Source organism: Mercenaria mercenaria, chromosome 18 (assembly GCF_021730395.1).
Source record: "Mercenaria mercenaria strain notata chromosome 18, MADL_Memer_1, whole genome shotgun sequence".
Taxonomy (NCBI): Eukaryota; Metazoa; Mollusca; class Bivalvia; order Venerida; family Veneridae; genus Mercenaria; species Mercenaria mercenaria.
This window is the reverse complement of record NC_069378.1, coordinates 45,520,678-45,533,203: the sequence shown is the minus strand read 5'-3', so window position 1 is coordinate 45,533,203 and position 12,526 is coordinate 45,520,678. Positions and strand designations below refer to the sequence as shown.

The 12,526-nt window shown below is 35.8% G+C and overlaps 1 protein-coding gene across 1 annotated transcript; it reads left to right on the top strand.

Annotated features, from left to right (window-relative positions):
- Window positions 1–2,162: 2,162 nt before the first annotated feature.
- On the top strand, window positions 2,163–6,126 carry LOC123539206 (uncharacterized). The gene is made up of 3 exons (XM_045323731.2): window positions 2,163–2,941; window positions 3,110–3,322; window positions 3,920–6,126. The coding sequence occupies exons 1-3, from the start codon at window positions 2,920–2,922 to the stop codon at window positions 4,195–4,197; spliced, it is 513 nt and encodes a 170-aa protein (XP_045179666.2). The 5' UTR covers window positions 2,163–2,919; the 3' UTR covers window positions 4,198–6,126.
- The last annotated feature ends 6,400 nt before the right edge of the window (window positions 6,127–12,526 follow it).

Genomic DNA, 12,526 nt, shown 5'->3' with positions numbered 1-12,526 from the left:
GGAGATTGACTTCCATAATTGCTAGATGCTGATACTCAGTACAATTGCAGGGGAATGTTAAGAAACTTATTAATATCTATATGAACAGACCTAAGTAAAAAGTATGTCCAAATACCAGGCCAGTTGAACATAAATAGTACAAAGCAACTTTTATTTTGCGCTTCCCAATACCTAATATAGAATTTACCAATTCTAGTGTCGATTGACCATGATTTTATTGCACTGTTTGCCTTATCATAATACCAGTCTCCTCTTGTACAACAGGCGTCGTTCTCTCTTCCATTTTCACGAACTCGTGCCTTTCCGCCATTGAGGTTACGGCATGCAGGACCTGCCAAGCCTCATGCGCTGAAGAAATATTTAAGTCAGAGTTTCTCGAGACTTGCGAAGACGCAGTAATTGGCATCATCAATAAAAGATTGAACACAATGTAAATATTTTGTAAAAAAGTCTGCCGCAGAAGACGCAGTAAAAGCCACTATTTGATCATGCCAATGCAAATTTCATTTACAGAGGGTCAACAGCATCGACTTCGAGTTTTTGCCAGACTGCTGGGTGCCAATCCAGTGGACAGATGTTTCGTAAGACTTGATTGTTTTTTCCTACTTGTGTGGGTGCGTTTGTAAGCTTGTGAGTCTATAACGGTGCCCTACTGTTTTCTTATGTGTTCGTTTTTCTATGTTATTCAGTTGATCGTCGTTGTGTGTTTATCTTTGGTACATGAGTGTCTGCGCTATTGTGGTTTACGTTCTAGTGCGACTGTTTTTTTAAAGAACATGGCATTCCCTTGTATATTCGTCCTTGTTCAACTTTCCCCTTCGGATATCCTCACTCCCCCCCCCCCCCCCGCCCTTCCCGACCCCATTGTTGGATGTTTGAAGCAACCCGCCTGAAATATTTTTCCATTACAGCTTCTTTTTGTTGTGGGCCTGCTATGTAAATGCGTGCCTCTAGAGCTGTGTTTTTGGTGCTCTGTGCTTCCGAGAAATCTACCCTTACCTATTATCTTCTATACACTATGTGTAGACTGTTAACCTGTAACGCTCTGCCGGAGGACTTTTTATTCGTCGGTTTCAGTGGAACTCGTTTTATCGAAGACTGTACATGAAGGTTTCATCCTTCACTCCCTATGTCGCCGATTGGCTTAGCTGTTTACTTGCATCACAATTCGACAGAAAGATGCATGTAATTTGTTCTCAGCTATTATGAGTTACAGAAATACTAATAGATTATCATCAAATCTTCAAAATGTAACCGTCCGCGTATCTGAAGTCAATTTCTATTAAAGTGATTATTTGTTTTTATATATTTATATTGTATCTTCCAGATTTTCTGCGATGCTTTTTAACATACAAACAAAATGTTGATACTTTAAAATAGTTTCAAGTTGGTCATTGAAGTACTTTGATAAAATCTAGATGTTGCCAGGCAACCAATGTCAGATACATAACAGATTAATAGAACAAATATCTCTCAATCTCTCATTTTCGGCCCTATATTTAACTATTTAATTATAAAGAAAGAAATAACATATGATACAAGAGACAGTCTGCCATTATTTTGCTTGTTTACGTTCAATGCTTCCAATCGAATTTAGTACATGTAAGTGGTTCACCTGTCGCTAGTATTGCCTTTTTCGTTCATTTGTACGTAAAAATTAATTTTAACACGATCCGATTCATTTTCCTATTAAACAAAGAAGGCTGAAAACAGTGAATTATCATACAACAATTCACTGTTCTGACGTCACAATCATTACGTCATGGCGTCAAACGGCATAGCTGCGCGCTGGAAAAGAAACCGATTGAACAAGGAAATATTTAATGAATGCCGTCAAGGATGTACTTTAAAGTCGCTGGTAACGTGTTAGAATTGAAATAATATATCCCATTTACTGATTTAGTGATTTGCTCTTGAATAAAATCATTGTTTGTCGTTCAGATGCGTATTATTATATCACACGGGCTGCGCCCTCCTGGTATAATTCCTTCGCATCTGAACTCCAAACAATGATTTATTCAGCGACAAATCACTAAATGAGATATATTATTTTTTAAATAACTCGGTGCTTGTTAATCAGGCCTGATATAATCAGACGTTTATTAGGGCTGAACAGAACAGACAATTTATTTAGACTTGTACAGCAATTATAGTGAAAAAAAATCATATTTTTAGATACACATGGCCAGTATAAACGACGACTGTTGACTGGTTAATTATGATTGATTAGGATTGATGCGATAACGGAATTCATATTATTATAAACTAGCTACAGTACATTTAATTTATTATACTTACAGCAAGAATCCCAATTGCGATACCCCAATGCAATTCATGACGCAAAAAATGAGTGAGCAAATCATTTATTATACTCAAACTTGACGAAGTATTGCTAATTACAAGAGCAGTATTATGTAATATAATAACCATTAACTGCTCATTAACTAAATACCCCATGGCCACGTGGTAACGCCCCTGTCTTGCAACCCTGAGGTCCCAAAATCTAGCCTCGGCTCGGCCTGTCGGCCACATTAGTTATGTAGTGATTGGTCATAAGATTATTTCTATGCCATTTGCTCCCTACCTCTGATTCAAGTATGGAAGTTGTCAGTTACTTGTGGGAGTATGTGCACTAAGTACTGGTAAACCGTTCAGGTCGGCTGATTCTGCGCAGGAACAGTGTGAGCAGGTTAATTGACCGCTGTGATATGACTGATGTAATGTTGAAAAAGCCTTAAAACCCATTAAAACAAACAAACAACTAAATACATGTTAATAGTAATAGCAATGTACAAACTATGTATGCATTTATGTAAGCCATTGTCGGGTCGTTTTTTCATCTCTATTGCAGGTGTTTTCGACATCGAAGCACGTGATCAGCTATCGGGACGTTAGCTGCTTTTGCAAGGCGCCAATGGCATGCAACTGTTATTCCCCAACGGTGAACAAATTTTCAATAGATACCGATTTCCTGCTTCCATGCTCAAGTACAGATAATTTATACAGTCTTTAGTTTAAAATATAACTCGGCCAACAATTATATGCCTGTAATTATTGCATTATTGTTTCGAAAGGTTAATCTTACATTGTTATTTGTATTTGAATATAGAGTCACAGATGCTACAGCCCACGAGTGACCAGCCTCTGCCACCCACAAGTGACCAGCCTCTGCCGCCCACGAGTGACCAGCCTCTGCCGCCCACGAGTGACCAGCCCCTGCGGCCCACAAGTGACCAGCCTCTGCCGCCAACAAGTGACCAGTTTCTGCCACCCACGAGTAACCAGCGTCTGCCATCCACAAGCGTCTTGTCAGATATCACAGGTAGGTGGAATATTTCTACGGCTTTTCTCTCCATACCGCTGTTCCATGTAACTCATGGTTTCTTACAAAATAAACCTCACAATCGTTTACACAAGATAGATAGATAGATAGATAGATAGATAGCTTTAATCAACATAAAATGTATATATTTACATGGCAATTATAATATGAAAACATGTCTAAATTAAATATTCATGGATTAATAGATTAGCCATGTCAAGTCAACATTAAATATCAAGGATAACACAAAATAGGGTAAAAATAAACCCTTATTTCCATTGTGGTCCTTGAGATGTAGTGCTGTTATAACATAGGAAATATCTCATAAGAATATCACAATAAGGATAACAGAAATAAATTAAGAGATTAAATATAACATAAATAAAATTACTTATCACAGTTGGTTGTAATTTAAAAATTTCTAACATGGATTAATTACCGAATGTGTTTAATAATAACATATACATGTAGCTATAGTAAAGAGTTAAAATTAATACTAGCAATGGGTAAAAATCAATATCATATGATATGGTTGTAATGCTATATAACTAGCGCAAGTACGCCAATCGTCGATATAATTGAATTTACTTATTTCAGTTGATGACAGCCTTCTCCATCAGTATTGTGTGGTGAAGTACGATAGCGTGCCTTATCCTGGGTTAATCACGAACGTCGAGTCTAACGGTGACGGTCTTGAAGTCAGTGTATTACATAGTGTTGGTGACAGTAGGTTCTTCTGGCCAAGGATGGAGGATGTGTGTGTTTATGCAATGGATGATGTGCTCACGCTGATTCCGCCTCCCAAGAAAATCACGCGCCACTACCAGGTGGACAGTGAGATTTGGAGAAATGTAAAGGATCACCTGAACATTTAATCCAATGCAATTATGTTACTGTTTGGTTTCAATTTGTTAAGACGTATTTGTGTTAATTACTTTTTTATCATACTGTGACATATTACGCGCAAACACTTTCTTCTGCATTTTTTTGCCATAAAAATGCACAGTGTGTTTAACACTATTCACCTGTTGCGTGAATGCAGCTAAAGTATTACTCCTATACCTACTTGATTCTCTATATAGATCTGAGACTTATGTAATTCATTCATATTTGTGTAATGTCGCCTTAGAAGTATTCAAAATTGGAGCCCGCGTACATAACAAGTAGCGTTATATCCAAATCCTTGTGTATCCAATATATGTAGACTACGTGACATGCACCAGGATGTTGTGTTGACAGCATCACGTTAGTCATTATTTCTAGTGCTGTAAAATCTATTCTTGCATAAAAACTACTTTTTTCACTGGATCCGCCCATGTATTAACGGGAGAAAAATCGTGTGCAAACAAGGCAATTCACGTGCTGTAAATACCGGAGTTTTACGTTTGAAATGCTTTCACCTGGACGTAAATGTATTTCTGTGCAGATTGACATCAGGTATCTGGGTCTTGTTTCTTTCATAAAAACCTCTTCTTAAAGCATAAAAGATGCAATCTAAACCATAGAATGTTGTGCTGTATCGGTAACTAACGCCAAATGCGCTTCCCCCAATAATGTCCGTACTCGTTTCTTCCCTTGTTTACTCCCCTTTTAAAACTCGGCGTCGATTCAGATTTTGTAGACAACCGTGAATGTTAAAGAATCGCGTGTAACCTGTGCGATTCTTTGTTTTTAGGAATCTTATTTATAATTTTGGTAAGTATCAGTTGGTATGTTTTTATCTAATCCAAGAACAACAGAGAATGGTAAATAAAAAATGTACCGGAATCGCCAAGTCATCACATATGAAAAGAATACATAAAGTCGTCGTGTAATGTTTTTTTATGCAAGAATAACGACAATACACGTTTATTGTGTCGGTCTCGGTCAACAATCCCTCTGGCTTCTGCAGACGTTAATACACAAAAAAACGTGTATTATCCCTACAGTATCATTAAATCTACATCTCGTTAATTTGGACTTGTCAGTAGAAAATTCCCACTATCATTGAAAAATAGAATAACGAACCGCATTTATTTTCCGACATGTAACAATACTAGTATACTAAAAGACTCGATGATTTTATTTAAGTTTCAGTTTCTCAGTTTGATTTAAAAAGCCAGAAATACAATGATTAACTAAAGTATAATGCTAGTCACTGACATTAATTTAGCGTCAGATCTGTCTTCATTTCACATTGTGTGGCCAAACCTCACTTTTTAACACAAGTGTGGTACTGCTCATACCCTTTTTGCTTCGGTTGAAAACCAAGCTATACGCATAATAATAACGCATAATAATAATATGAACTAAGGCACCGCCTAGCATGGGGATTTATCTTTTATAGATCTATATCAACTTACAAAGAAATATTTAACACTCAAAAGAAAGTGAAACCTCGCTCTTTAGTTTACATTCAGTGTCATCATACCTCTTACAGCGAATATCATATTTTGCAAAGTTTATGGGAAGCCGTGACGGTGACGTCATTCACCGCGTTCTCGCACTGGCTTTAGGAATTTTTTTGTTTGTTTGCACTCCTCGCAGAAACGTGACGACCTTTACACTTACTTGCTGTTTTAAAAGTGTTTTTCAGTTGCATGTACAGTTTTCATTACGAAAAAAATAAGTAAAAGAAGCATGTTGGTGCGGTTTACGAATTTCTTTGACTGATTCGGTGTGATCGGATGTTCATGCAGACAACCAGTCTGCGGCGTGTACATAAACCGGAACCGGAAAACATCGAAAAAATTGCCTCAGTATATGCTGACAACAAAGACGAATAACTATATACGGACGTTACCGTCTCGGGGATTTTCATCCCCTATAATTAATGGTATACTGTGCTGGTTCGGTGCTTTTCATCCCGAAAGCTGTAGTTATAAAAATACAATCACTTTCTAACCGGAAGCAGCGTTGATTTTTATGGAGACAACTCATTTGCACTGGATTTTGATGATTTCTCCATGGGGTTGACCTTTGACCTATAGATCCCAAAAGTTGAAGGGTTAATCTATTTCGTTAGCCCTGTCATGCTACCAAGTTTGACGTGTTCTCAGGTTATTGCGCAGAGACTTTTTTCGAGTTCTACAATCCTGTGACATTGACCTTTGACAAAAACCGGCTTTGACAAAGGCATTAGGGATCATTTACTTGATAAGCCCTATCATGCTACTAAATTTTAAAGGGTCTGGAATAAGTGATTCTCAATTTATTTGGTGAAAACCGTTGACTCGACAAACCGACGGACCGACCTACAGGTGCAAAGCAATATACCCAGCTTCTTCGAAGGAGGGCATAATTAGAACGTTAGGAAAGTATGTTTTCAGTGCATTTTCTGTTAAAATGAATATTATGTTCAGACATTAGTGCTAGAAATTGAAATACGAATGGATGTCAATATCGACTTATTAGTCCTGTTACTAAGACGTAATCACATTGCTTTAAATATATATCATTGCTTCTTTGTCTAGAGACCAAAATATTTAGTCATACGGCATTTGAGATCACAAATAAGCATCAGAATAGCAAACAATTATAAACATGTATATGAATTTTAATTATGTTGGTTTGTCGATTTTTAAAGTCACACGAACGTAGGTCATTTCAGGTGGTGACTTTCCAATTTTAATGATGGAGAAATGCCCCTGCTGCCCCTCCTGAGCGTATTTCAAACCTGGACAGGGACCTGGTAGGACCTCTGACGTTCCTTAAGCCAGCTACATGGCTTGAGCACATTACAACATGAGCAGAATTCGAACCACAGGGTGATGAGCAAGTGACTCGAATTATTTAGAAATTTACAAGTTTCTTGCACTCGTGTGTAGTCACGTTTTGCCTCCCTGTGCTAGAATTATTTTAACCATCCACATTTAGACATTGGAAAATGTTTCAAATTTTCACTTATTATTGGTGTAAACATGAATGCCCCTTTTCCCCGCCAGTTAATGTCATATTTCATTCACGTTTTATTTTGTGAATGAGTTAACAAAATTTAATATTTTAATAAAACAAAATATTTTAGCCAATAACGAAAACAGTTACCAAATGAATTATATATTATCATAAATTTACATACGTTTTAAAGCTTGCGGCGTCTTTGATGTCTCCAGTGAAAACAAATCTTGTACGTAATATTGTTTAAGGGTGCTTCCACCCATGAAAATGTGTCAATCATCTTAATAATATGCAAATGATAAAATATAACGTGAATAACGTGAAAAGATGCAGACATAAGATACAAAGATATGATTATTAACTATCGGGCGGACTCCTAATTTTTTATATGTTTATCATATAAGTGGGCAATTTCTGAATTTAATTTAGATCATGATAATATTATATTGCACGTTTAATATCATTCGTGGCCTGTTAGGTTGATTACATTGACACACCATTTTAAACTTTATTACGTGAAAATGTTTTGCAAATAATGATAAAATTGAAAAATAAAATTTTCTTGTACAAATCAAAGTTGCACCATAGCCACAATTTGTTGAAAAATCTGTAGAATACAGTTAAGATGGGAAAACATATATTTTTTAATATTTACATCGGACAAAGCAGCTTGATACAAACTGCCCCAGCATTGTCTATGATTGTCGGGTACATACATTTTTTTTTCGTTTAATTCTAAAATGACCTTAATCTAAAACAGTAGATATTATATAGTAGCGCTCTTTTTTGGTTGCAACAAAAACATTGACGTCGCCGCACGTTAACGTGACGTCTTTCTAGCGTAAGAGTGTTTAACAGAGAAAAGCATATTAGAATACATATCTAAACATATTTACAAATTCTCTATCGACAAAATCTATACATTTGGTGATCTAGCAACATATTCTAAATTATGTTTTCCTTATTTTTCATAAGACAAATTTTGAGATGAATTTCATTTCTCTTAAATATAGATACTACTTTTTTCTTTAAAAATACGGCGGATATTTTTTTTCATCCACACAAGACAAATCTGACAAAAAGTTTAACGGAAGCTATCTCCAGGAATACATAAATTTGGACACATTTTTACAAAAATTGGGTGCCTTTAAAACCGAAAAAAAGTGTCTTTATTGTGGTTCAGGGGGTTATTTGCCCATAAATATTTGTTGAACATCTAAATAATCATGTAAATGATAAAATATATCTTCAAATGCAGACATAATTTGCAAAGATATGATAATTTAGTAACGGGCGGACCCCCTTTTAATGCCTATTTATCACCTTTATGAGCAAATCTTATTTCAATTATTACAAACTCTAACAAAAAAGAAAATTTATTGCTTTTTAGGGTGTATTAGATTAAACTTAACACTACATGTTCACTTTATTCTTTCCTCCCATCTGACGACAAATTTCTCCCTATATTAATAATATAACGTATTAAATTACACGCCACTTCTACGACATAAGCCTACTGTCGTTAGATACAGCAGCGGTATAGGTTATACAGTAGTAAATAAATTAGCTATATGTTGTATAATTACGAAATAAACGATCTTCTGAGAGCTGTAACACATAGCAAAAAGAAATTTCTAGCCATATGTTCTTAAATGGCTCATAGAAACCAACAAAAATAACAAAAGAAGTAGGGGTCATTTATCTTCCGAGATAGATTTCTAGTCTGACAGAGCAACACTATGGAATATCTTCTAAACTGATAGCTAAAATGTGGGAATGAACACATGAGAAATAAGGTTTGTTTACATTTCTGTAAAATCTTGCAAATGCTACTAAAATGTCAAGTATAGATCCACAATGAATTATAAACAGGAACTGGTTTACATAAGATATGAAAATGACATTTAAACTGGGCAAAAATCAGATTTGTTTCTTTCCACCATTATCCGACTAGCCCGGCAGTGCTGCTTGTGTTATGGGTTATCATTAGTGGTCTACGATCGTAAAGCCAGGTCAGTAATGGAAGAATACTAATATCTTATTTGAGTAAAATAGTAATTTGATCTTTCTTTCAATAAAGGTTCAACTCCATATCAAATATATACGAATGACAGACACTTTGACAATTACATACTGGTCATAACCAAAATCACTACTGTCTTTTTGTTTAACGTTCTAGTAACGCAAATAAAGGTGAAAGCAGTGTCCCGGATTTATTACAACAGTATGGAGCATGCAATCTACTTTATCGAAGCATATAATAGATGAATGGAAGTTAGCATTCGGCTTTTATACACTGAAAATTTTCCGCAGTCGATTAATGACATAACATGAAAAGATGAAATTATAAGTTCAGTATGCAGCTTGTACAAGGTGGCATCTTTGTTGCAGTAATATTTATAAATACAAACTGTCATAAATGACGCATTGCAAGTACTCTCATCTTGAACAATATTTTAGATAAAATCACAAGCAGTTTTACAGCTCTGCAAAACTTTCCAAATTATTGCAATCAGAAATTCTACGCTCTAAAACTGTACAAAAGATGTGAAACTTTTAATCACAAAATGACTTTTACATGTGCGTGTTACGAAAGGAATAGGTATTTTAAGGTACACATGTCACAAGCTTTAATAATATCGGGCAACTGTGACCTAAGGTTAGTTGCTCTAACTTCTTGAAAATATGTCTGCTTATGAAGCTTGTGACCAATCATTAGAGGATCCAGTCGTGTCAGTTTAGTGATCAGGGTAGAATACAATGTAACGGTCTCAAATTTATAAAAAGAAATGAATTTTTACATACTAAAAGTTATTATACATGACCTTTGAAATATTAACGGCGCTGTATGGATTGGCTCAACACAAGTGAGACCCGAACACGATACTACAACCCTTAGTAATATCGTGCCACCGTGACGTAAGTATATGTTACTCTCATGCAATGACAATACGTTACTTTGTACATAAATCTCGTGGCCTGTAATTCAAGGTGATTCGCTGCCTAATCTATCCATTTGCTAGTTTAGGAAGACTCTCAGTTTCTACAAATTCCTTATTTTTTATAGAAAAAGCTGGTGTACTTTGCCTGTGATGCAATTTCTGATGCAGGTTGAATTGACCTTATACTGTCCAACGCAAGTGAGAACCACAGACGATATTACAACAAGACTGAATATCCAACAGGGAAAGCCACGTTCTAGAAACGCAGCCTCCCCAAACGTAAACCCAGAACGCGGACGCACACGATTAATTGATGCAATGACAATATGTTTCTTTATCAATCTTAAGAACTACAATTTGAGGTTTTTCGCTGCCCAAATCGGATCAGCGGCTTGGACTTGATGACTGTCTTAACTTGGACAAAAAATATCTACATACAAGAAAGTCATCATATACTGCGTCTGAAATTTCCTCTGCTTAATTATATCACTAAACTCATTCATATATAGATCGGTTCAATAGCTATGACAGCAGGGCTGTCTCAGTTTCGAAAAAAAGTTAAAATCTTACATAGCAAAAGCTAATTTATATGGCTTTGATACAATTTTTGCACTGGTGGCATTGTTTCAATTTGCCACAGAACACATCATTATACGGTTAAACGCAATTGAGAATAACACACGATATTATAAGCTTTTCTAATATCTGATCACCGTGACTTAAGTATTTGTCGCTCTCGTGCGATGACAAAATCTTTGTTAATTAAGCTTGCGAACTAAGCTTTGGGGTGCTTCTCTGCCAAATTGGCTCAGTGCCTAGGGCAGAAAGACTTTCTCAATTTAGATAAAAATGCTGAAATGTTGCATAGCAAAAGCTAATATACATGACACAACCTGTGATACCATTTCTGGTGCTGGTTGAACTGTTCCAGTCTGTCACAGAACACATCCCTATACAGTTTAACCCAGTGAATCGGACACGATATTACAAGCCTTTAAGTAATATCGAGCCACTGTGTCTAAAGTGTTTGTTGCTGAAACGCAATGGAAATATGTCTGATTTTTTAACTTGTGAGCTATCATTTGAGGTTCTTTGCAGTCCAATAGGGCAAAATGACGGTCTTATTTGGGACCGATAAAACTAAAGTTTTACCTGCTAAAAGTAATTATACATATCATCTGTTCCAGTCTGTCAGAGATCTCACCCTTATAATACTCAATGCAAGTGAGAACCGGGACTTCACTGTGACTTACACTATAATTTCGTAGCCCCGTAAAAGCACTCGGCATTTCACGTTCGATAAAGTATCCTCCGTATGCGATTTAGGCATTCTCCGTGTGCGATTTCGGCATTCCCCGTATGCGATTTTGGCATTCTCCGTGTGCGATTTCGGCATTCCCCGTGTGCGATTTCGGCATTCCCCGTATGCGATTTTGGCAATCTCCGTATGCGATTTCGGCATTCCCGTATGCGATTTCGGCATTCCCAGTATGCGATTTCGGCATTCTTCGTATGCGATTTCGGCATTCCCCGAATGCAATTTCGGCATTCTCCGGTTGTTACGAAAAACAATTTTTGTTAAGACCGAAGGAGGTCGAATAGCATACGAAGAACACGCAAATGCACTGGATTTCCCTAATATCATTACAGGATTATAGCTTCATACAATATTACTTTAGACAAATAACCTACATTTATATCTTATATAAATTTATTCAAATTACACTCTGTTCTTATACTTCAAAATTTAGTCCATTTTTAATTAAAAGTTCTCACTTATAGACAAGTTTCAAGTGCGGATCGTATACTTTTTGGTGTTTGCTCACTATATATCTATAAATACTAATATACTAAAAACTTTTAAAACAGGACGCTCCCATGTGTCGTCATTTATTTTCGCTTTTTTTTTATTTATTTATTTTCTTGTACAGAATGATTCGGTCATTTTAGGCAGGACAAGTGTACGAAAGTGCATTTATTGATTTCAGTGATAAAAGAAATTAAGTATCCAGTAATAATTAATCGTCGGGGTACAGTTGTGAAGAAAGCTTGCACAATGTAGCTACATGTACTTTCTACATTACATCAAACATTTATAATAGAACAGACATTTTTACAAAATACTTTTATATCTTACAATGTTTCTACCCTTTTTACGTTTAGAAAATGACATTTTTATGTAAATTAGGAACCATGCGATTTAAACTTATAATTACACCTTTTGGCTAGTAAAATACAAAAAAAAAGTGAAGCCAACTAGTGCATTGATTTGGAACGCCGGTTCATTAATTAGCTGATCCCTTTTTAAATAAACAATAGATCACTGATCCTTTGATTGTTAAATACAAAAGACTTTCATTTGTAAACATTTTGAAATATCTTAATA